General features: G+C 36.4%; 2 protein-coding genes, 1 long non-coding RNA gene and 1 pseudogene across 8 annotated transcripts in view; all 4 read left to right on the top strand.

The window, feature by feature from the left end:
• The first annotated feature begins 219 nt into the window (after nt 1-219).
• The window catches only part of LOC133688587 (uncharacterized protein At1g32220, chloroplastic-like), a 58,513-nt gene continuing 32,845 nt past the window's right edge, over nt 220-25,887 (top strand). For 2 of the 6 annotated variants that reach the window (XM_062108120.1, XM_062108115.1), the window contains exons 1-9: nt 220-442; nt 910-1,027; nt 1,117-1,205; nt 1,719-1,774; nt 1,865-1,986; nt 2,075-2,168; nt 2,869-2,948; nt 3,251-3,293; nt 3,596-3,687. In XM_062108120.1, the coding sequence (XP_061964104.1) occupies nt 387-442; nt 910-1,027; nt 1,117-1,205; nt 1,719-1,774; nt 1,865-1,986; nt 2,075-2,168; nt 2,869-2,948; nt 3,251-3,293; nt 3,596-3,687 (750 nt within the window). In that variant the 5' untranslated portion in view covers nt 220-386. Of the gene's footprint in view, nt 443-905; nt 1,028-1,116; nt 1,206-1,718; nt 1,775-1,864; nt 1,987-2,074; nt 2,169-2,868; nt 2,949-3,250; nt 3,294-3,595; nt 3,688-4,000; nt 4,137-4,174; nt 4,567-25,887 lie in introns of those variants that run through there. The other 4 variants (XM_062108118.1, XM_062108114.1, XM_062108117.1 and 1 more) reach the window with 4 other exon arrangements.
• Nucleotides 6,680-12,160, top strand: LOC133687766 (glutamate receptor 2.8-like). The gene is made up of 5 exons (XM_062107076.1): nt 6,680-7,081; nt 8,879-10,224; nt 10,314-10,626; nt 10,720-11,126; nt 11,218-12,160. Exons 1-5 carry the CDS (start codon nt 6,799-6,801, stop codon nt 11,722-11,724), a joined length of 2,856 nt encoding a protein of 951 aa, XP_061963060.1. The 5' UTR covers nt 6,680-6,798; the 3' UTR covers nt 11,725-12,160.
• Nucleotides 22,417-23,238, top strand: LOC133688220 (uncharacterized). The gene is made up of 2 exons (XR_009841119.1): nt 22,417-22,482; nt 23,073-23,238. It is a non-coding gene; the product is annotated as an uncharacterized LOC133688220 (long non-coding RNA).
• On the top strand, nt 23,497-24,839 carry LOC133688118 (glutamate receptor 2.1-like; annotated as a pseudogene).

Here is a 25,887-nt window from a genome sequence, read left to right as displayed (position 1 = left end):
AAAATTCAGTTTATTTTTTTACTTATCTATTTATTTTTAAAATAATATATTTTAATCTTTTTTAAATAAATCTTGAAGTCTTTTACTTGATAAGTGGCCTGCCCGGATTTAATAGTTCTGCTTTAGACACGATATTTTTATTGTTAGAAAAATACAGAAATGCCCAAGCATTTATATTTTATACCGTAGCAACACCACAAATTTCCTCTTCACAGTTTTTCTAGGTTGACAGCAAGCCACATATGCACTAAATACCTGTCACCTCCATTACCCGCCATGTGTTCTCTTTCTTCTTCAACCAGACTTTTCTAGCAGTGAAGAAAGAACAAGAAAAACTGAAGCCGACCATTCTAGAACCCAAAACCCTTTAAGATCAAATCACCAAAATGAATTCTCTTACTTCACGTTTGATCCATTCAAGAACTTCACTCTCCAAATTATAGTACGTTCCTTTACCTTCGTTTTTTTTTCTCGAGTTTTTTGCTTGCTTTTTCAAGAATTGTAGTGGCATTCTTTATAGAGTTATTTATATTGATAAGAAGGTGAAATAATTTTGTTAAGAATTTTTTTAAAATTTGGAAAAAATGGGTTTTTTGTTTAATATTGTGTGGCATTGATTTCTTGTAAGATCACATTGTGTTCTTTTCTTGTTTCTTGATGTGAGTGTTTAAGGGCTTCTCTTTATTTACTGGAAAATGCCAAAAAAAGGTTAAAGAGAAGATTTTTTTTGGGAATTGGCAATGATCCTTGCTTATGTGACGATAAAGATTGGTGGGGTTTCTTGTTTTTAGTTGCATGCAGATGTTTTGTGAATAGAACAGCAATGACAACTTAATGTATGATTCTATGGTGTTACCAAAAGTGAAGGATGTTGCATTTTCTGATGAGCTTGTTTAATTTTTGAGATAGTACAATGGCTGTATCAAGTTATGGGAGATATTTATCTACTGATTCGAATAAGGTTGATGAACCCTTTAAAGTTGAGGAGGCTGAGACATTGAATGTACCTCCACCACCAACAGAGAAGGTATGCTGGACAGTGGACCGTAATTGGTGCTTTAGATATCTTGAGTTTTTTTTTTTTGTACATTTTGATTGATATACTAGTCGATGCAGTTGCTTGTATTGGGTGGAAATGGATTTGTTGGCTCTCACATCTGCAAAGAAGCTGTAGACCGTGGCTTAACAGTTGCTAGCCTCAGCAGGTATGGTGACCCTTCAAAGTTGTAAATTTGGTCTTTGATAGTTGGTGATTCTCGTTTGATGTCTGCTTATTCATGTACCCTTTGATGCTAAAGAGTTTTTGAATGATTGTTGGTTAATCAAAACATATAGCAATCATAGTCTCCGGGGTTTATATACGGAATATGGTGTCTTACCTGACTCATGTAATTTTTTTTTTCAAAAATGTGATTGTATTGTATTTTATATTAGTGGTGTTTGTTGTTCTCGGTAGCTTTTGCTTTGCGGAGGCTTTATTCTCTTTTTACACTGACCAAATGTTCTTTTCCCTTTTCTTTCTCTATTCTGTAATAATGCTATCAGTGTCTGTTAGAAGGATTTTTCTCACTTTTTAGGAGTGTCCCAACCTTTGAAATTGTGGATCATGTGCATTGCTGGTTCATGGAGTGATTTCTTTTGTTTTTGTGCAGTTTTTGGCCTCTCATTATATATAGATTCCTTTTGTTTCTGTTAAAATTATTGGCTTTTCCTTTCAGGTCTGGCAGGCCATCAATACAGGAATCATGGGTTAACAACGTGATCTGGCATCAAGGTTTACATTGTGCTGTGGTGCTTTCTTTTTGACTGTGCTTTTGATATCATGATGTCTCTAAACTTTTTTTTTCGAATGGTCCTCGTGCAGGAAACCTACTATCATCTGATTCGTGGATGGAAGCCTTAAATGGGTTCACCTCTGTTGTATGTGATCTCCTCACTATCCACCCAAATAACATTTTGTTTTTGTGTGCCCGCGTGTGTGCAATGGTTGTTTTGCTACACAGGATGTGATTATGCTTCTCTTCTTTTTGAAACGAGAGATTGGTCTTTCTGCTAATTTGTGCATGCTTTCTAGATTTCTTGTGTTGGTGGTTTTGGCTCGCAATCTTATATGTATAAGATTAATGGAACTGCAAATATAAATGCAATTAGAGCTGCTTCAGAAAAAGGTATTTTTAGAGGAGGCCAAGTTTTTTTTCACCGTTTATTTATTTAGTTAGTTTTTGTGGCCTTGTGGTGATTGATAACTGATGAGTTGTGCATAAGTGTTGGAAAGCTGTTCCAAATAAAAGCCCTCGGAAGCATAAGTCTGGTTCATGGTTGTAAGAGGGAATCCTAGTTTACTTGAAGTTGCTCCATCCATTGTTAATTTTCTCTGATAATGGATCTTTAATGATGGATCTTCTCATGTGAAAAAGATGCTTACATATTTTGGAGTTATGAGTGAATTAAGTATTTGAATGGTCGTAGCTGTCATGCTAAGCTGTAGATGTGTGGATTTTAGGGAAGGAGGGACTTTTAGGCTCCATGTTTCTTTCTTAATTCTTTTGTCCTTGTTACCTATTTCTTCAATCATCCTCTAAGGAAGCAAATTCTAGAGGGCATTTTGTTTTAGCATGTGTTTGGTTTTTGCTGCTACTTTCACACTTCTATTCTTCGTTTCATAGCATGTCTGCAATCTTACGGCATGCTGTGTTATACTGATAACACAAATGAACTTTTTTAAATTTTGTGAATTTTCATATGCTTTTAAATGTCTTTGGCCACAAAATAAGTTGCCTGTTAGAGAGTAGGTGGTTCCAGTTCTATTTTTTTTCCCCATTTTGGGTGGGGGGTTGAACTTATTTTAATGGATTGGATTTGTTGTAGGTGTAAAAAGATTTGTTTACATCTCTGCTGCTGACTTTGGCTTGGTCAATTACTTGCTGCAAGGTTATTACGAGGGAAAGGTACTAATTTTCATTACTGCTTATTTCAAGTGCTGTATCTAGAATCATGTCACTATAATGCTGATGGTTGGCATGGCACATCTTCATCTTCATTTTTCTGGAAACAAGGACTGTTTTCAAAAGCTTTATAAAGTTTGTATTATATGTAGATACAGTTTGATTTTTCTAATACTTTGTTTGATATGAAATAGTTATATCACAAGAAGAATCAACACTTTCAAGTGTGCCTTGATATTTACTTTTCCCTTTTCTTATCATTCTTACCTCATGTAAATTTTTTACTTGTGGTTTGTTTGAAGTAGAAGGCTGCTGAAACAGAGTTGTTGACCAAGTTTGCATATGGAGGTAATTTTTTTCTTTCCATTATTGTAATCTGTACCTTTTATATATCTGTCATTCGTTTTACTTTTTTAGCAACTGAAATCTGAGAAAGCTGTCCTAAAACTTTTGAATTTGGAAAACTATAAAATTTCCTTCATGTAAAATGCTATTATGATATATTGGTTTCATCCTTTATATCTTAGTACTCTTTTCACTGCATTTAATCGTCAAAATCTTGCAGTTTAGAATGCTAGTGTATGTATTTGTTAGTATTGTGATTATAGTAACCGTAAATCTGATGAAATATGTTTTGTTTCCTTGTTTAGGAGTGGTTCTCCGGCCTGGGTTTATTTATGGAACTCGCAATGTTGGAAGTGTGAAGTTACCTCTTGGTGTAATTGGTTCTCCGTTGGAGATGGTAAGTTCTTGTGCATCCTTATATTTATCTAGATTACTAGGTTATCCCAAACAACACTTGAAATCTCCAAGTTCTTGTGCATCCTTATATTTATCTAGATTACTAGGTTATCCCAAACAACACTTGAATGTCGTACATCCAAGCCTGAAGCTTTTGGCAGATTTAGGTTAGCCAATCAAAGCCATTGCCTCTGCAATCCCCCCCCCCCCTCCCTGTGATGACTTTTGAATTTCTCAGTATCTGTGGTCCTCCTCTATGCACCTTGCAATTCATTCATAGTTTTAATCCTTAAGCGCTTGAACTTGTCCTTTAGGAGCATGCTATGATTCTGCTCACCAGAAATCAAGTTTTGAGGAGTGTTCTGTTGTCGTGTCATCATTTACATGGGAGAAATGCTTGAAACGCGACGAGGAGGATTCACTTATATCATATTTAATCCTGTAATTTGGAGGTTCATCGTAATTTATTAATGGCAATCCCATTGCAGGTTCTCCAACATGCAAAACCACTTAAACAGCTTCCCCTCGTTGGACCCTTGTTCACTCCCCCTGTCAATGTTACTGCCGTGGTGAAAGTTGCAGTAAGGGCAGCAACTGATCCAGTTTTCCCTCCCGGCACTGTGGATGTTTATGGAATACTGCGTTATAGCCAGCAGCAAAGAGCAACATAGATTTGTTGATATCGAGACTTCATCTGTTTTCTTCACCAATATAGAGTTCATCATCAATACCAAGATTTCATCTGTTTTCTTCTTCTCTGTAAGTTCTGAAAATGTTAGTTGTTGGAGTTGGACTCGAAGCATTTTGTGAACTGGAGACTCACAAAAAGGTTCCATTAACATATCTGATGAAATAAAAATACATGATAAGAACCAGCGCATACCCTGTATGTCTCCTGATCAAAAGAGTTTATGCAGGTCTCATAATAAAAATCCTTAAAGCTAAATTATTTTTTGATGAATCTCTTTTTTGAAGGTAAAAATATAATTTTATAAATTCTCAAATAAACCCTTATATGTATAGCTTATATATTCATTCAACAAATTTCTATATGAAAAAGCTATAAAATAAATATATATATATATATATATATATATATATATATTATAAAAATTTACAATGAAAATTAACATTAAAAAATTAAGTTAAAAAAATAGGTATTTTTGTTTATTTGAAGTGAAAATTCTCCATAAAATTTGAATTAGAAGAGGGATATTGACAAATTAAATGTTGAAGTGTTTAGATTTATAGTGAGAGGTTGATTTATGATAAAAATTAGGAATTGTGTTGTTTGTTGCAATGAAAAATAAAGAAAGGGGGAAGGGTTATTCGTCTAATCATAAATTAAATATTATCGACAAATTTATTAATGACATTTATAGATTGAATTTTCCTGTGTGTAATTCTATCTATAAAAATAACACATTATTGTATTTTTTAGCTTTTTAAACTCATTTTCCCACTATAATTCATTTTTGTTTAAATTTATTAATAAAATTCGCTGTAATTTAGTATAAAAAATTATATTGATATTTTTATTTGTATTTACCAGTTTTGTAATAACAATTTGTAATGATCTTAATTGCAATTCTATATAATATGCATATGTATATTGATCTATTTCCTGCTTTGGGGTAAATTTTGAATAGAAATTTGATAATTTTATTAGGGCGCAAGGAGGATTAAACTATTGTGGACTCTTGAAAACAAAATCTTGTGAAGGATGCTTCCTCGAAGGAAGCCACAACTAAAATAAATGATTGGCAAATTCGAACCTTGCCCGAAACAATAGACAATGACGCATCCACTGTTTAATGATTCTCTAGGACTTGACTTTATTTTATGTTAACTGATTTATATTTTATAATGATTAAAATATGCAAGATTTATATTTTGTAATAGTGATTGATTACGTAAGGTACACTGGTTTTTTTAGCTTCAGCTTGTTGAGGAAAGCCCCGTATGATTTCTCAGACAATCAAGAAAAAGCCCGGTGCTTTCTGTTAGTAAAACCTAAAAACATTAATCAAACAATATTATCTTATCAACTGATTTTTTCTAGATGATGCCGGAATGAAGCCCTTTGTCACCAACGCCTCAAGAGTATAGTTTTGAAATCCAGTCTATCTTGTAGATCGATCTGGAATCTGACCAACTCGAGACTGGATCTTAACAATCACAAATACTTTGATTTAGTCAAGGGTAGACGATGGCGAAATAACCAATAAGACAAGGGATATTTATCGCTGACCAGAACAAGGCGAATTCCGACAGATTTGAGGGCAACTAATTTGTCATATGTGACCATTACGTCCAAGTGCCTCTGTCTTGCATGCAGCATTAACATGCGCCGGCGACATTGACTGTGACGGGGGTGTACAGTGTAAATGCAAAGCTCTTGCCATTCTCTTCTTCCAGCTCTTAATTTGGACTAACTCCCCATTTGTGTTTTGGACATCTTTTATTTATTCTTACAAAGGGAGACGTAATTTCTAAAAAGGGGAATTAGGGAAAGGAGTAATCTGCTAGGATTAAAAAGAAATCATTTTGATATATTTTAAATTAAAAAATATCATTTATTACAATACCAAATCCACACTTTAGTTTTACTTCAAGTTCATATACACATCTTATAAGACACTGGTGCACACTTGGTGTCTTGTTTTTTTTTTTTGATAAAGATATTTTAAATTAGTTTATGCATTAATTGAAAGTAAATCTTTTTTGGACAATATTAAAAATACACAGCTCACATTTACTTGATATATTCATAAGAATTTAGCCAATTCCTCTTAATGTTAGCCCCTTGTTTAAATTCAGAAAATCAATGTTAAATGGAACAATTTTTCTTAACCATCAAATCAATGTTAATCGCTAACGTAAAATGGTAGACCACGCAGGACCACGTCTCCAATTTATTTATATGATTTGATTCAAACAATCAAATCATGCAATTTCCTAGTAATTACAATCACTATTCTTCTCCTCGAGAACTGGTCCAAGCTCTTCTCCTTCAAGGCTTTAGTTTCACCTTATAAATAACACTTTCTTCCTTCCAAGCTTAAACCAAGAAAACTAGCTAGAATCAGCTCAACCATAGGTGGACAACAAGATGATCATGAAAAAATACTCTTTAAATCCTGTTCTATCTTTCTTTTTCTTCCTTTCTTTGATGATTTTGTTCTTAGAAATGGGGGTGGCCCAGAACACAACATCTACAATCCCAGTGAATGTAGGAGTGGTTCTTGACTTGGCTTCTTTGGAGGCCAATATTGCTTTGAGCTGCATCAACATGGCCCTTTCAGACTTCTATGCCTCTCATGGTGACTACAAAACTAGACTGGTCCTCAACACCAGGGACTCAAAGAAAGATGTTATTGGTGCAGCTGCTGCAGGTTCCCTCTCTGCCCCTTCTCTTGGTTCTCATCTCTTTTCTCCAATTATGAATCATTGCTCACCGTTTCTTACTGCTAATTATTAACCTCCTCATGCAACATTTTAACGGCAGAGATTTTTACATTCTGTATTAATTATCTGATGAGGTTCTCCGCCTGCAAATCTCTAGTTTGTTCATAGAAATGCAGGTCCATTGACATGATATGAGAACATATATACCGTTGCATGCTTGTTATATTTTTCTTTTCAAGCTAAGGGTATTCTCAGAAAAACCTGCACATATCTAGACAAACTCTCTTTCTGATCGTGTTTACGTAAGCCATTCACGCTCCAACCGGTTTATATAACCATTCTAGTAACTTAAACTTTTAAATCAAGATGATTATTTGATATTTACTAGGAATTTCTTCCTCAACCTTTCATTGTACTGAACCCAAAATGACAAAGGTGGGTCAAAACACACAAAAGTCATCATAAATTGTGGCTATCTTCCTTTCCAAATTTGCGCCCGCCCGCCCCGCCCCCCCCCCCCCGGTATAAATTGTGGCTTTCTTACTTTCCAAATTTGCGGCCCCCCCAGTCATCTATCGTGAGCTGTACACCCCCCCTGTAGGTGGAAGCTAATATAATAGCGATAACATACGAAACATAAAAATTTAAATTAATAGTTGTCATCTATCGTGAGCTGGACACCTCCCTGTATCAATGATATACGAAACATAAAAATTAATGAGCAAAAAGAGTGAACATTAAATTGTATGTAATAGTTGTTTTTTCAAAAGATTTATAAAATATTTTAAAAAGTTAAGAAAACCTAAATCCCCTGTAAAACAATTTAAAATCTAAAAACATTAATAAAATTAAAATATAATCTTAAAAGAACATAAAAATCCTAAGAAAATAACAAAATTGTTTAGGAATATCTAATAGTCCAATAAGCAACACATGAAAACAATTTAAACTTGATTAAAAGGTTGCATCAACATGTGTATGTCCTTAGTAGCTTATCTGTACTTGATGCCTAATCACTTTTGAATTATTAATAATTTAGAATTGAACTCATTGAGTACTTGATGGCTTATCAGCCATCTTTTTATATGTAATTAACAGCATGAGATGTACTTCTTAAAATAAAATATGAACATGATAAGTTTGGCATTGCCTATTTTAATTGTTTAGAATATTTTAATTGTCACACCAATCATTGCATTATACTTGAATCACCATTCAATTATGATAATCATGTGGTTACCATGTCAATCTATAAATTATTTTTGTTGATATAGAAGCACTAGTTCTTGCAATATACATTTACACTCACCAGTTAATTAGCTAGTTTTCCCTCAAGTTAAAACAGAAGTTCATGCTCTGTTTAAAAAGTTTGGATTGATAGTGAAAGAAATACAGAGCTCGATCAGCATGGATTGCTAGACAAAAGCATGTTAATTTTCTGCTGTCATGCCGTTTCTTAATTTATAAGGTAGTGTTTAGTTACTGTTGCGAAACAGAAAAGACAAGAAAGTAAAGATAAAAAGAACATTTTTTCTTATTTTTTTTAAATAATAAAAATTCACTATAAAATTGTTCAAAAGACATATTTATTTCATGCATAAGTCCCTTCAGTATTAGAGCATTAACCAAATCCAACATAAGGTGTAGAGCAATTAAAAGAGAGGAGCTCACAGATCATAAAACGTGACTGCAGAATGATCATCCTATAAGAAACTGTGATCCTTTGCTTTATCGTTCTCCGCTGCAGAAGTCTTTAATTTTTCTAATCTCCTTTCGAAATGCAGCCCTGGACTTGATAAAAAATGTGGAAGTGCAAGCAATCTTAGGCCCAAAAACATCAATGCAAGCCAATTTTGTTATTGATCTTGGAGAAAAAGCTCAGGTGCCAATTATTTCTTTTTCTGCAACGAGTCCTTCTCTTACTTCCATCAGGAGTTCATATTTCTTGCGAGCAACACAAAATGATTCAGCTCAAGTGAATGCCATAAGTGCTATAGTTCAAGCCTTTGGATGGAGAGAAGCGGTGCCCATCTACATTGACAACGAATATGGAGAGGGAATCATACCTTATTTAATTGATGCTCTGCAAGAAGTTGATGCTCGAGTACCCTACCGGAGTGTCATTTCTCCATCGGCCACTGATGATCAAATTGTTGAGGAGCTTTATAGGTTGATGACAATGCAAACTAGAGTTTTCATTGTGCATATGTATCGCTCTCTAGGCACTCGGCTTTTCACCAAAGCAAAAGAGATTGGAATGATGAGTGAAGGCTATGTTTGGATCATGACTGACGGTCTGAGTGTTGATTTCTTGAGTTCACCAAATCATTCTGTCACCGATACTATCCAAGGAGTATTGGGTATTAAACCTTACGTTCCAAGAACAAAAGAGCTTGAATATTTTCGAGCTCGGTGGAAAAGGAAATTCCTACGAGATAATCCAAATAAAATTGATGCTGAGTTGAACATTTATGGACTACTGGCCTATGATGCCGCTACAGCATTGGCCTTGGCAGTTGAGAAAGCCGGCACTACAAATTTTGGCTTCCAAAAGGCAAATGTTTCTAGCAACTCATCAACAGATCTTGCAACTCTTGGCATCTCTTTAAATGGTCCAAACATTGTTCAAGCTTTATCGACCACTAGTTTCAAAGGCCTTACAGGAGATTACCTTTTTGTTGATGGGCAGTTGCAATCGTCAGCTTTTCAGATAGTTAATGTGAACGGAAATGGAGGAAGAGGGATTGGATTTTGGACGCCAACAGAAGGACTTGTGAAAAAATTCAATCCGAGAATAAATAAACGTACGAATTCAACTTCTACTTCCAGAGTTTCAACTGTAATTTTTCCTGGGGATACAACTGCGGTTCCCAAGGGTTGGGAGATTCCCACAAACGAGAAGAAGTTGAAAATAGGAGTGCCTCTGAAGGCTGGCTTCAGTGAGTTAGTAGCTGTCACAAAAGATCCTGGTTCCAACACCACAACATTCACCGGATTCTGCATAGATGTTTTTGATGCTGTAGTCAAAGCATTGCCTTATGCTTTGCCTTATGAGTACATCCCCTTTGCCAACTCTGATGGCGAACCTGCTGGAACTTACAACGATCTGGCCTATCAAGTGTACTTGAAGGTAAGACTTGCTCTCTCCTTTTCTGTTCTTGTAACTATATCAGTTTGAATATCATTCACATTGAAGTATTTTTTGTTTATTGCCAACAGAATTATGATGCCGTGGTTGGAGACATAACTATTGTCTACAACAGGTCCTTGTACATCGACTATACCCTGCCTTTCACAGAAAGTGGTGTCTCCATGATTGTTCCGATTGCAGACAACAACAGCAAAAATGCTTGGGTCTTCATGAAACCTTTGACACGGGACCTTTGGGTGACCAGTTTTGTGTTTTTTGTTTTCATTGGATTTGTGGTCTGGGTTCTTGAGCACAGAATAAATGATGATTTTCGAGGGTCAGCTTCAGATCAAGCTGGCACTAGTTTCTGGTTTTCCTTCTCAACTATGGTTTTTGCACAACGTAATCTCCCTTCCCTTGTGAATTCTACTTCTACTGTTGTACTAGCACTCCATATATATAAACACCAAATTGGCTTTATGTTTATATTTACAGGGGAGAGAGTGGTTAGCAACTTGTCTAGGGCGGTGATAATCATCTGGTGTTTTGTTGTGTTGATCCTCACGCAGAGTTACACAGCCAGTTTAGCAAGCCTACTTACCGTCGAGCAGCTGCAGCCTACAGTTACTGATGTGAGTGAGCTCATTAAGAAAGGAGAGTATGTGGGCTACCAGAAGGGTTCTTTTGTTCTAGGACTCTTGTTAGACTTGGGGTTCGACAAGTCCAAGCTCATGGTGTATAATTCTGCAGAAGAATGCCACCATCTTTTCTCCAAAGGAAGTGGAAATGGTGGTATTGCCGCAGCTTTCGACGAACTGGCATTTATAAAGCTCATTCTGTCAAGATATTGCTCCAAATACACCATGATTGATCCTAAATTTAAAACCGGCGGTTTTGGCTTTGTAAGCTCACTTTCCTATCTTGTTATTTCCATTTACTCTGTGGCTAATAAGTGCATAGTTTCTCATGTATCCTTTCTTTTTTTAACTTCAGGTCTTCCCTAAAGGTTCTCCTCTAGTGCCTGATATATCGAGGGCAATTTTAAATGTGACCGAGGGAGATGAAATGAAGCAAATCGAGGGTGCATGGTTTGGCAAAAAAAGCACTTGTCCAGATTCCAGCCCCTCAATTTCATCTAATAGCCTTAGTCTCAAGAGTTTCTGGGGGTTATTTTTAATTGCAGGACTAGCTGCATTGTTAGCTCTCATTATCTTCGTAGTCATGTTTGTTTACCGAGAAAGAAACGTCTTGAGGTCCTCTGATTCCACAGCTTCAATATGGAGTAGAATTGAAAACTTCTTTAGAATTTTCATTCAAAGGGACTCGACATCCAGTACTTTCAGACAAAGTGATCTGAAAGATAGAAATGGCATCAGTCTGCCACCTATGTGTGCGCCAAGCCCATCAGACTATTCAGTCCACACGGAATATCCTGCCAATCGATCTTCTGCAAGCTATGATTCTAGTCCAAATAGGGAAGCACCTCAAGAGGTAGTATAGATATCGATCAGCTTACCAACCGAAATCAGGAGAGACCGACAGCTTTGGAAATAGACCATGAAAATAATTGACTTTTAGGTTATTATTTGACACTTCTGACACCAGTAATCATTAGCATTGTAAAGAAATGGAATTACTGTATTAAAAATACATGTAAGTGAGATTATTTTACTAAGATTTAAGTAGGATTAAACTGGGTTTGAGAAATTGAGTTACTTTATATTTCTTGCCTTCTGTTTTTCTCTCTGAGTTGTGTTACTGAGGAGCATCTGGCATTACCTTTTGTACCTTCATATTTGTGATAGACTTCTTGCCTTTTCTTACAAGTCCTAACTTAACAAGAACCCAGAGATTTGCCTAGTGTTGAAGACTGCTTCAGGAATCCAGGAGTCCTGTTTTTTCTATTCTATTATCATCAAATAAATATTGAGCTAGTCTATAGGAACAAATTAGTTAGTTAAGATATTATTTTCTGATTTCATGCTTTATTAGAGCATTTCGGTTGATTGTTCTTCCTATAAATGTAATGAAGTTTTAATGAATAAAATAGCAACTCAAGCAGACTATTATCATAAAATTCTCTCCTGTTTTCTTTTCTTTTCTTCCTTTTATAATCATTAATTGATGTTAGAGCAATTTGTATTCAGGGGCATATTAACTACAACTAAACACCTCTGCAGCAGCAGCAGGAGACAGCAGCAGCACCAACACAGGATCCTCACCCTCACCAGCAACTGCAGCAGCACAGGATACTCACCCTCGTCAGCAAGCAATCTGAATTAACACCTCCAACGGCTACTATTCAGAATGGTAATTAACCATACATGGAAATCATAGCCGTGGCAGATCAAAGATAAATAATAAGGAATCAACAGCTACCTCAACCAACGGCTACTTCTCTTAGAAGGAAACTACAGCTATGGCAGACCTCTTAGAAGGAAACTACAGCTACCTCATATCAGAAACAAATCAATATATATAAATAAGGAATACTGTATTCATAGAAAGAAATATGTGATGAAAAGGCAATAGTTAATTACTACTCTATAAATAGAGAACATCCTGTACAAATTTAAGACAGTGCTCACGTTTGTATTCTTGACACAGTAACTGCAGTAAATCCATATTCTTCATCTACTGCGTTCCCCTGTTCAGTGTTTTTCTCTGGGCCTTCATTAAAAACTGAAGCAAGCTTCTCTCATATAACCCCTCTTGTTTTTTACGAGGAGAATTATCTACTTTTAGCTGTGAAAATGAAAACTTATTTGGAGGCATTAGATCTTTGAGAAGTTGTTGAAGAAGATTTTGATGTTACTCCATTACCGAATAACCCAACCATGACTTAGATCAAAAGCCACAAAGAAAGAAGAACCAAAGCTTATCATATAATCATCAACTCTATTATACCAGGTTTTAAGTGTTTGCTTTAAACCATAAAGATCTTTCGTCAGCAAATAATCTTCTTCTCCCTAAACCACAAATCTAGCTGGTTGTTCAACATAAATCTAGAAAGAAAAATAAAAAAATCAAAAGCAAAAGTGTGCTTGTTTGTTGCTGTTTCAACAACCATTATCACAAAAATCATGTCTCTCAAATCAACAAAGGATGTTTGGGACTATCTGAAGAACAAATATGTATGAAATGAAAGGATACATGACATGCAAATGCTGAATTTAATAAGAGAATTTGAGCTACAAAGAATGAAAAAATCTGAGACTATCAAGGAGTACTCAAATAAATTGCTTGCTATAGTTAACAAGGTTAAATTACTTGGTACTACATCCACAGACTCCAAAATTGTTGAGAAAATACTGGTTTTAGTGCCTGAAAGATATGAAGAATCAATCACAACTTTAGAGAATATAAAAGATCTATTTAAAATTACAATGACAGAACTTTTGAATGTTTTGAATGTCCTGCAAGCTCAAGAACAACAGAGGCTTATGAGGCCAGATTGTTATGTAGAAGGAGCTTTACCAACCACACATCAAGATTCTGAAAAGGATAAGAACAAATTCTTAAAGAAAAATCAGGCTACAAGCAAAAATTAATGCTAATCAGTTTCAAAACAATGGAAGATCTTTGAAAAAGGGTTATTCACCATGTCAATACTGTGACAAGACATATCATTCACCATTCAAGTGCTGGAAAAGACTAGATGCAAGGTGCAATAAGTGCAATCAACTTGGGCATGTAGTTGTCATTTCCAAAAACAAACCTAAAAAACAAGAGGCAAATACTGAAGTTGTTGACCAAGATGATGAAGATTAAATGTTTTTTGGCTACTTGTTTTTTAACTAGAGATTCCTCAAATTATTAGCTCATTGACATGATTGCATAAATCATATGACTTTCTATAAGGAAAAGCTTTTGATAAGAGCCTTTTCCGTACTTTGCAACCTACAAGAATTTCAAAGGTTTGAATTTGGAATGGTGATTATATAGCAGCGAAGGGAAAAAGAACCATTGCAAAATAAGTTGCCTGTTAGAGAGTAGGTGTTTCCAGTTCTACATGTTTTTATTTGGAGGCTGCTCATTTGCTGTAGGTGTAAAAAGATTTGTTTACATCTCTGCTGCTGACTTTGGCTTGGTCAATTACTTGCTGCAAGGTTATTATGAGGGAAAGGTACTAATTTTCATTACTGCTTATTCAAGTGCTGTATCTAGAATCATGTCACGATAATGCTGATGGCTGGCATGACACATCTTCATCTTCATTTTTCTGGAAACAAGGACTGTTTTCTAAAACTTTATAAAAACTAGTTTGTATTATATGTAGATACAGTTTGATTTTTATAATACGTTGTTTGATATGAAATAGTTATATCACAAGAAGAATCAACACTTTCAAGTGTGCCTTGATATTTACTTTTCCCTTTTCTTATCATCTTTACCTCATGTAAATTTTTTACTTGTGGTTTGTTTGAAGTAGAAGGCTGCTGAAACAGAGTTGTTGACCAAGTTTGCATATGGAGGTAATTTTTTTCTTTCCATTATTGTAATCTGTACCTTTTATATATCTGTCATTCGTTTTACTTTTTTAGCAACTGAAATCTGAGAAAGCTGTCCTAAAACTTTTGAATTTGGAAAACTGTAAATTTCCTTCATGTAAAATGCTATTATGATATATTAGTTTCATCCTTTATTTCTTAGTACTCTTTTCACTGCATTTAATCGTCAAATCTTGCAGTTTAGAATGCTAATGCATGTATTGGTTAGTATCATGGATCATAAATGTGCTTTTTTTTTTGTAGCTGACAGCATATTGCTATCTTATATTAATTATGGATTATAGTAACAATAAATCTGATGAAATATGTTTTGTTTCCTTGTTTAGGAGTGGTTCTCCAGCCTGGGTTTATTTATGGAACTCGCAATGTTGGAAGTGTGAAGTTACCTCTTGGTGTAATGGGTTCTCCGTTGGAGATGGTAAGTTCTTGTGCATCCTTTTACATTTACCTAGATTACTAGGTTATCCCAAACAACACTTGAATGACGTACATCCAATCCTGAAGCTTTTGGCAGATTTAGGTTAGCCAATCAAAGCCATTGCCTCTGCAATCCCCCCCTGTGATGACTTTTCAATTTCTCAATATTTGTGGTCCTTGCAATTCATTCATAGTTTTAGTCCTTCAGCGCTTGAGCAGTCTAGTTTAACTCTTTAAGGGGGTAAATGGAGATCACAACTTGTCTTTTAGGAGCATGCTATGATTCTGCTCACCAGAAATCAAGTTTTGAGGAGTGTTCTGTTGCCGTGTAATCATTTACATGGGAGAAATGCTTGAAATGCGACGAGGAGGATTCACTCATATCATATTGTAATCTTGTAATTTTGAGGTTCATTGTAATTTATTAATGGCAATCCCACTGCAGGTTCTCCAACATGCAAAACCACTTAAACAGCTTCCCCTCGTTGTGTGAAGCCACCACTTAATTAATTGGTGGAAGACAAATATTAGTGGAGTTGTTGGCATAATTAGGTGCCATGATTTGTGGCATAATTTGTGGCATAATTGGTGCCATGATTTATGGCATTTGTCCCCTCACTCTTGCCTATAAATAGGCAATGCCTTCAAGCTTATTTTGCACACCAAGTTAGAGAAGAAGAAGAGGAGAGTGAAGAGAGAGTAATCCCACAAAGTTGTGAGGTATTTGTGAGAGAGTAAGTGAGGTGTTTTCTCATAGTAATAGAGAGATTCTTAGTTGTTCTCCTATTATTTGAGAGAGGTTGTAATTCCCACATTACTTAGTAAAATCCTTCTATACTTGTCCGTGGACGTAGCCAAATTGGGTGAACCACGTAAATTCTTGTGTGTCTCATTTCTCATTTTATCCTATCTCTTGCCTTTTATCTTGTCGGGTTTGCATGCCAGTATCCTAACAGTGGTATCAAAGCTTTCTTGGTTGGTGTTGTTAATACACAAAAGTCATTCGTGTATACGGTCACTATTCACGTCTACGACACTATTCATCCATACGATACTGTTTACATACGATACTGTTGGCGTCTATAGAAAATCAGTGCGGTGAATAAATACAGGCTAGGAAGTTCTGTCTAAGGAGATTGGGTTTTAAGCGGGACCGTTTGTGACCCCTCCAATCTTTCCTGGGAACTTACTTAGTGAAGTATTATTTACACGATACTAGTTCTATATACGTTACAGATCGGTGAAACGGTGATAGCTGAATAGATCATGGTGAATAAAATGACAGCAAAGTACGAGATTGAGAGGTTCAAAGGGAGCAATTTTTCATTGTGGAAAATGAGAATCAAGACAATCTTAAGGAAAGACAATTGCTTGGCAGCAATTGGGGATCGACCCGCGGAGATCACTGATAATGCAAAATAGAATGAGATGGATGGCAATGCTATTGCTAACATACATTTAGCATTAGCCGATGAAGTATTATCAAGTGTGGCGAAGAAGAAAACAACTAAGGAGATATGAGAGACTCTAACAAAGCTATATGAGTCCAAGTCTTTGCACAATAAGATTTTCTTATAGCGGAGACTTTATACCCTTCGAATGGCAGAAACCACGACGGTGACTGACCACATCAACACAATAAGGACTTTATTTTCTCAACTCACTACGTTGGGTCAACAAATAGAGGAAAGTGAACGTGCAGAGCTTCTACTTCAAAGTCTTCCAGATTCGTATGATCAGCTCATTATCAACTTGACCAATAATATCCTCACAGACTATTTAGTCTTTGATGATGTTGCAGCCGCCATCTTGGAAGAAGAAAATAGGCGCAAAAATAAAGGAGATAGAAATAGTTCAAACCAAGCAGAGGCATTATTGGTGTCAAGAGGGAGATCAACGGAGCGTGGCTCCAGTGGGAGTCAAAGGCAAGGGAGGTCCAAATCAAGAAGCAAGAAGACTGTGAAATGCTACAACTGTGGCAGAAAAGGGCACTTCAAAAGGGATTGTTGGTTTAAAAAGGGTATAGAGAACACTGCAGAGTCATCAAAACCTCAAGGATGTGTTGCGAGCACCTCAGAAGATGGGGAGGTTTTATATAGTGAAGCAACGACAATCTCTACAGATAAAGAAGAGCTTACTGACGTCTGGCTAATGGATTCAGGAGCAACATGGCATATGACTCCTAATCGAGATTGGTTCCATACATATGAACCCATCTCTGGAGGCAAAGTGTTCATGGGTGATAATCATGCTGTAGAGATTGCTGGCATTGGCACCATCAAATTAAAGATGTATGATGGCTTGATTCGCACTATTTCAGGAGTGCGACATGTGAAAGACTTAAAGAAGAATCTTTTGTCCGTAGAACAATTTGATAGTCTTGGCTGTAAGATCCGAACAGATAATGGAATAATGAAAATTGTCAAAGGAGCATTGGTGGTTTTAAAGGTAAGAAAGACAGTTGCAAACATGTTTGTATTAATGGGAGAAACACATCATGGGGCAGAAGCGTCAATCGCATCAGCCAATCCTGCAGAAGAGAAGACAATGATGTGGCATAAAAAACTAGGCCACATGTCAGAGAAAGGTTTGAAAGTTCTCTGTGATCAGAAGTTACTCCCTGGGCTTACAAAGGTTACTTTACCCTTTTGTGAGCACTGTGTTACAAGTAAACAACACAGGTTAAAGTTTGGCACATCAACAACTAAGAGCAAATGCATCTTAGACCTGATTCACTCTGATGTTTGGCAAGCACCGGTTGTATCCTTGGGAGGAGCAAGATACTTTGTATCATTTATAGATGACTTCTCCAGGAGATGTTGGGTGTATCCAATTAGAAGGAAGGCAGATGTGTTCGCAGTCTTTAAAACTTTCAAAGCGCGGGTGGAACTTGAATCTGAAAAGAAGATCAAGTGTTTGAGGACTGACAATGAAGGAGAATATACCAGTGATGAATTTGATAACTTCTGTCAACATGAAGGTATCAAAAGGAAGTTCACAACGACATACACTCCACAACAAAATGGAGTGGCAGAGCGGATGAACAGAACTCTATTATAAAGAACAAGAGCAATGTTGAAGGCTGCAGGTCTAGGAAAGTCATTCTGGGCAGAAGCAGTCAATACCGCCTGTTATGTGATAAATCAATCTCCATCAACTGCAATTGAGCTGAAGACACCGATAGAGATGTGGACTGGGAAGCCAGTTGATTATTCTCGATTGCATATATTTGGAAGTCCTGTGTACGTGATGTACAATACACAAGAAGTTAGCAAGCTGGATTCAAAATCCAGAAAATGTGTATTCTTGGGATATGCTGATGGAGTGAAGGGGTATCGCTTGTGGGATCCCACTGCCCACAAAGTAGTCATCAGCAGAGATGTCATATTTGCAGAAGGTAAAATGCAAATGGAAGAACATAATAGCATTCTAAAGGAGACTACAGCAGTCCAGATTGAAAATACTCAGAATCATACTTCTTCTAAAGCTGCACCAGAGCATGAAGAGCAAGAACAAATAGAGTCTGAAACTCCTGAAGTTCGGCGGTCGACTCGTGAAAGAAGACCACCGACTTGGCACTCAGAATATAGTACTGAGAGCAATATTGCATATTGTCTTCTAACAGAGGATGGAGAGCCATTAACTTTCCATGAGGCTATTAAAAGCACAGATGTATCTATGTGGATGACAGCAATGCAAGAGGAGATTGAAGCTCTGCACAAGAATAACACTTGGGATCTTGTTCCGCTACCACAAGGAAGAAAGGCCATTGGCAACAAATGGGTTTACAAGATAAAACGTGATGACAATGATCAAGTGGAGCGGTATCATGCAAGATTGGTGGTGAAAGGATATGCTCAGAAAGAAGGAATAGACTTCAATGAGATATTTTCTCCGGTGGTACGACTTACTACAATCAGAGTAGTCTTGGCAATGTGTGCTATATTTGATCTTCACCTAGAGCAGTTAGATGTGAAAACTGCATTTCTTCATGGAGAACTTGAAGAAGAAATTTATATGCTCCAACCAGAGGGTTTTGCTGAAACAGGCAAGGAGAACTTGGTTTGCAGGTTGAACAAATCTCTATACGGTCTCAAACAGGCGCCGAGGTGTTGGTACAAGAGATTTGATTTCTTCATAATTAGCCTTGGGTACAACAGACTTAATTCAGACCATTGTACGTATTACAAGAGGTTTGAAGAAGATGATGTTTTCATCATTCTGTTGTTGTACGTGGATGACGTGTTGGTGATAGGCCCCAGCAAAGATCGAGTCCAAGAATTGAAGGCACAGTTGGCTAGGGAGTTTGATATGAAGGACTTGGGACCAGCAAACAAGATACTAGGGATGCAAATTCACCGAGACAGAAGTAAGAGGAAGATTTGGCTTTCTTAGAAGAATTATTTGAAGAAGATCTTGCGTCGCTTCAACATGCAAGATTGTAAGCCAATTTCCACCCCACTTCCTATTAACTTCAAATTATCCTCAAGTATGTCTCCTAGCAATGAAGCAGAGAGGATGGAGATGTCTCGAGTACCGTATGCATCAGCAGTGGGAAGTTTAATGTTTGCCATGATATGTACAAGACCAGACATTGCACAAGCAATGGGAGCAGCTAGTCGATACATGGCAAATCCTGGTAGAGAGCATTGGAATACTATTAAGAGGATCTTGAGATACATCAAGGGTACCTCAGATGTTGCATTATGTTATGGAGGATCAGAATTTACTGTCAGAGGTTATGTTGACTCAGATTTTGCTGGTGACCTTGAGAAAAGAAAATCCACTACAGGCTATGTGTTCATAATTGCAGGAGGAGCTGTGAGCTGGATCTCTAAACTTCAGATTGTTGTAGCATTGTCCACAACAGAAGCTGAGTACATGGTAGCTACACAAGCTTGTAAAGAAGCAATATGGATGAAGAAACTTATGGAGGAGCTCGGGCACAAACAAGAGAAGATTCCTTTGTATTGTGATAGTCAGAGTGCCTTGCATATTGCAAGGAATCCAGCGTTTCATTCAAGAACAAAACACATAGATTTTCAGTATCACTTTGTTCGTGAAGTGGTGGAAGATGGAAGTGTGGACTTTCAAAAGATTCACACAAAGGAAAACCCAGCAGATGCTTTGACCAAACCAGTCAACACTGATAAGTATATATGGTGTAGATCCTCTTCTGGCCTAGCAGAAACGTAAGCAGCATGAAGATGGCAAGTATAGAAATGATAGAAGAATCATAGATGATCAAGTGTGAAGACTTGATTAAATCATCAAAGTCTTCAAGTGGGAGAATGTGAAGCCACCACTTAATTAATTGGTGGAAGACAAATATTAGTGGAGTTGTTGGCATAATTAGGTGCCATGATTTGTGGCATAATTTGTGGCATAATTGGTGCCATGATTTATGGCATTTGTCCCCTCACTCTTGCCTATAAATAGGCAATGCATTCAAGCTTATTTTGCACACCAAGTTAGAGAAGAAGAAGAGGAGAGTGAAGAGAGAGTAATTCCACAAAGTTGTGAGGTATTTGTGAGAGAGTAAGTGAGGTGTTTTCTCCTAGTAATAGAGAGATTCTTAGTTGTTCTCCTATTATTTGAGAGAGGTTGTAATTCCCACATTACTTAGTAAAATCCTTCTATACTTGCCCGTGGACGTAGCCAAATTGGGTGAACCACGTAAATTCTTGTGTGTCTCATTTCTCATTTTATCCTATCTCTTGCCTTTTATCTTGTCGGGTTTGCATGCCAGTATCCTAACACGTTGGACCCTTGTTCACTCCCCCTGTCAATGTTACTGTCGTGGTGAAAGTTGTAGTAAGGGCGGCAACTGATCTAGTTTTCCCTCCAGGCATCTTGGATGTTTATGGAATACTTCGTTATAGCTGACAACAAAGAGCAATATAGATTTGTTGACAACAATTTCTACTTCTTCCTCTTTTTTTTTTCCTTCTTGCTATAACAATTTCTAACCTTCATTTATAGTTGCTAGTTCAAGGTTTTTTCCCATAAGTTTATGGCACTTCTGTGGTGGATGGTGATTAGGGATCAGCCATTTTAAGTTTGGTTCTTTTAATTTCTTTCAAGGATAGTGTAATGTTTTGAATATAAAGACATAGGAAAATGCTAGAAAGCCCTTGAATGCTTAGATATAGGAATAAAATAAATAAAGGTATAATAGTAATTAAATAATAGTTGATAAATATAAATAGAAAGAAAAAAAACGAAAACAAAAACAAAAACAAAAACAAAAGAGGGAGCTGAGTTCTTGAGTAGTAAATCGTGAGAGAGAAGGGAGAAGGGAGAAAGAAAAAAAAAGAAGAGAAAAGAGGGAAATTAGAAGGGAAGTAGAAAGGAGTTGGAGGAAATAAGTTTAAAGGTAAGATTATGTATAAATATGTGTTAATTAAGCTTTAATTTTGGTTTTGATAAATGTTAGGGTTATGAAATTTGTGTTTTGAGTTTAATTGATGAATTAAATTGAATGTTAAGGGTTGATTGTTTTGGTTAATTGATGATTTAGTTGATTATGGAAGATTGTGATGATTTTGAGTTAAAAATCAGGGGATAACAGTAGGTTTCTGTTAAAATTATGGATTGGAGGTTGAAGATGATGAAAATTCAATTTGGTCCCTCAATTTGCAAAAATTACAGTTTAGTCCCCGAACTTTGAAAAATTACAAATTGGTCCCTGGAGCATATTCCGAGATTCTGAACAGAATAACATATGAATTATGGAAAGAATTACTGTATAGATAAGAGAATTTAACACTTTCAATTTGGTCCTCCAATTTGACAAAAATTACAATTTGACCCTAAAAATTTGGTAAAATTCCATAATGGTCCCTGGAGCATAATGATATATCCTGGACAGAATTGAGGATTTATTATGGTCAGAATTTCAGTATATTCATGGATTTATGATAAATTTCAGTTTGGTCCTCCAATTAGACAAAAATTACAATTTGGCCCTAAAAATATGATAAATTCCAGATTAGTCCCTAGCTGTAATATTAGCTTTTTCAGATTGGTTTGATGAATAATTGAGGGTTATTTAGTGAATTATTACCAATTTTATTATTTGTTCTATTATGGATTAGATTTCAGGAAAACCGTTAAATTTTGGGTTTTTGAGAAAATTGACTAGTTAGTTCAAAAACATATAGGATTACGGAATACATCATTAGTTAAGTTTATTAAATAGGTTAAATGTTCTTTGGAGTAGTTCTTGAATATGTCTCCTTTATATTCAGATAATCCTGATATTCTACCGACGGGACGTTAATAAGATTTTCTTCGATATCAGCTTTGAGTTTTGTTGCTTTCGAGTCAGGTGAGTGGATAATTTTTCATATGCATGAGAAATAATATAAATATTTGATTTGTTCATATGAATTGAATCATGCTTCTTGATAATATATATGTTGATTATTATCCTTGTTATGATAAAGCATGATCAATTATTAAATCTAAATTCTTGATATGAACCAACATATATTTTGAATTGACTTCTGAATTGATAGCTCCTCATTTGATTGATGTCATGAGTTGAGCTTTGAGATATGAATATGTTTGTTAGATTATGATTATGAACCTATGGTATGTCAGTCAGAATACCCATGCTAACAGGGTAGTGTTAGTCTTTGTGCACATCGTATCTGAACCCTAGTTGGTCGGGGGAGTCACCAACCTGTGTGTACTGATCATCCCACAGTACGGAGCCTCATGCTCATTGCATTTTGATTTTCTGACGAATTTTACCATTTGATCTTCTTGTTATGGCCTATTTTAGAAACCTTCATATAAGAACCTAGAGCCATATTTGTATATAATTCTCATTGTTATATTACCTCGTGTGTGTATATTGAATATTATCTACTCACTGAGTTGTTGAACTCACCCTCTCATTATTATTCTTTTCAGGCTTATAGCTTGATAGCAGGTTACTTTTGTTGAACCTTCCGAACCTGCTTTTTGGTTGTAATTTGTATCTTCCTTTTATGTCAAGTTAGTGCTCCAAAACTATGAATTATATTAACTCTTGTATTAAGACAATTCAATTATATTATGAAGTTGATTTTGTTATTAATGCTGTGTTGAACTCTGATTGAGTTAGGATAAGTTTGTGTGTAAGTTTGGGTTCGTATAGGTATGAAACTTTGGAGAGGAACCTTGTCTATGTACCGGTCATGAATCCGGGATTCAGGTCGTGACAAATAGAGACTTTCAGAATCTCAGGAAAGAACTAAAATAATGACTTATCTCTGACAAAATGCAGTTAATATATAAATTTCCTTTGTAACAGGGGGACTGATTTCTTAATCATTGAACACTAAAACTGGAATTGATGGACTTAATCGTAAATTATTTACTTTAATCAATCCAAGCTGACTTTCTGCGTCACGCAATAGGTATATAAGCAAGCAATAGAATTTAAAATCCTTTGCTTGATCGTTCTCGGCTGCAGAAGTCTTTAATTTTTCTAATCTCCTTTCGAAATGCAGCCCTGGACTTGATAAAAAATGTGGAAGTGCAAGCAATCTTAGGGCCAACAACATCAATGCAAGCCAATTTTGTTATTGACCTTGGAGAAAAAGCTCAGGTGCCAATTATATCTTTTTCTGCAACAAGTCCTTCTCTTCCATCAGGAGTTCATATTTCTTGCGAGCAACACAAAATGATTCAGCTCAAGTGAATGCCATAAGTGCTATAGTTCAAGCCTTTGGATGGAGAGAAGCGGTGCCCATCTACATTGACAACGAATATGGAGAGGGAATCATACCTTATTTAACTGATGCTCTGCAAGAAGTTGATGCTCGAGTGCCCTACCGGAGTGTCATTTCTCCATCGGCCACTGATGATCAAATTGTTGAGGAGCTTTATAAGTTGATGACAATGCAAACTAGAGTTTTCATTGTGCATATGTATCCCTCTCTAGGCACTCGGCTTTTCACCAAGGCAAAAGAGATTGGAATGATGAGTGAAGGCTATGTTTGGATCATGACTGACGGTCTGAGTGTTGATTTCTTGAGTTCACCAAATCATTCTGTCACCGATACTATCCAAGGAGTATTGGGTATTAAACCTTACGTTTCAAGAACAAAAGAGCTTGAATATTTTCGAGCTCGGTGGAAAAGGAAATTCCTACGAGATAATCCAAATAAAATTGATGCCGAGTTCAACATTTATGGAGTACTGGCCTATGATGCCGCTACAGCATTGGCCTTGGCAGTTGAGAAAGCCGGCACTACAAATTTTGGCTTCCAAAAGGCAAATGTTTCTAGCAACTCATCAACAGATCTTGCAACTCTTGGCATCTCTTTAAATGGTCCAAACATTCTTCGAGCTTTATCGACCACTAGTTTCAAAGGCCTTACAGGAGATTACCTTTTTGTTGATGGGCAGTTGCAATCATCAGCTTTTCAGATAGTTAATGTGAACGGAAATGGAGGAAGACGGATTGGATTTTGGACGCCAACAGAAGGACTTCTGAAAACACTGAATCCGAGAATAAATAAACGTATGAATTCAACTTCTATTTCCAGACTTCCAACTGTAATTTTTCCTGGGGATACAACTGAGGTTCCCAAGGGTTGGGAGATTCCCACAAACGAGAAGAAGTTGAAAATAGGAGTGCCTGTGAAGCAAGGCTTCAGTGAGTTAGTAGCAGTAACCAAGTTTCATCCTTAGAAATTCTAGCCTTGATCTAGGAAGAGCTTTAGTCATTATATCAACAAGTTGAACATCTGTTGGACAATAATGTAGCTTTATAAGCAGATTCTTCTCAGCTTCTCTTACAGAATGAAATTTCACATTGATATGCTTGGTTATGCCATGTTGAACCGGATTTAGAGCAATAGCAATAGCATATTTGTTATCACAATAAAGCTCAGTTGGTGAGCTTAGATCTTGACCCAAATCAGCAAGCAACTTGTTTAACCAAACTACTTGATTTGCAGCAGCTGCCATGGAGATATACTCTACTTCTGCAGTTGATTGTGCCACCACCTCTTGCTTCTTTGCATTCCAACAGATTGCACCTGAACCAATGTTAAAAACATACCCAGAGGTGTTTTTCATGTCATCAACACTCCTTGCCCAGTCACTGTCTGCATAACCAATTAGTTTTACTCCTCATGTCTTCAAGTACCAGATGCCAAGATCAGCTGTTTCTCTAATGTACTTTAACACCCTTTTAGCAATTCCCATGTGAATATTGCTAGGTGAGCTCATGAACCTTGACAGCAAACCAGCTGGAAACATCAAGTCAGGTCTAGTTGCTGTCAAGTATAGTAAACTGCCCACTAAACTTCTAAATCCAGAGGGATCTTCAAGTTTCTCACCATCATTCTTTGAAATCTTCTCATTTTATGCCAAAGGAGTTGCTACTTCTTTGCATGACTCAAGTTTGAACTTCTTGAGTATATCAATAACATATTTCCTTTGTGAAACAAAAATACCCGAACTACATTGATGTATTTCCATTCTAAGCAAGTAGTTCATAATGCCAAGATCAGACATTTCAAAAACATCTTGCATTTCTGTTTTGAACTCTTCCAGTAACTAGCATGTCGTCTACATAGAGTGATATCACCAGCTGCAGACCATCTTCATCTTGTTTCAGAAACAAAGTAGCTTCATTTTCACTTCTCTTGAATCCCAATTGAATCAAATGAGTGTCAATTCTGCTGTACCAGGCGCTTGGTGCTTGCTTCAAGCCATAAAGAGCCTTGTGTAG

The sequence above is a fragment of the Populus nigra genome, chromosome 3 (assembly GCF_951802175.1).
Source record: "Populus nigra chromosome 3, ddPopNigr1.1, whole genome shotgun sequence".
Lineage (NCBI taxonomy): Eukaryota > Viridiplantae > Streptophyta > Magnoliopsida > Malpighiales > Salicaceae > Populus > Populus nigra.
The sequence above is the reverse complement of the archived record's forward strand: the minus strand, read 5'-3'. Positions and strand labels throughout refer to the sequence as shown.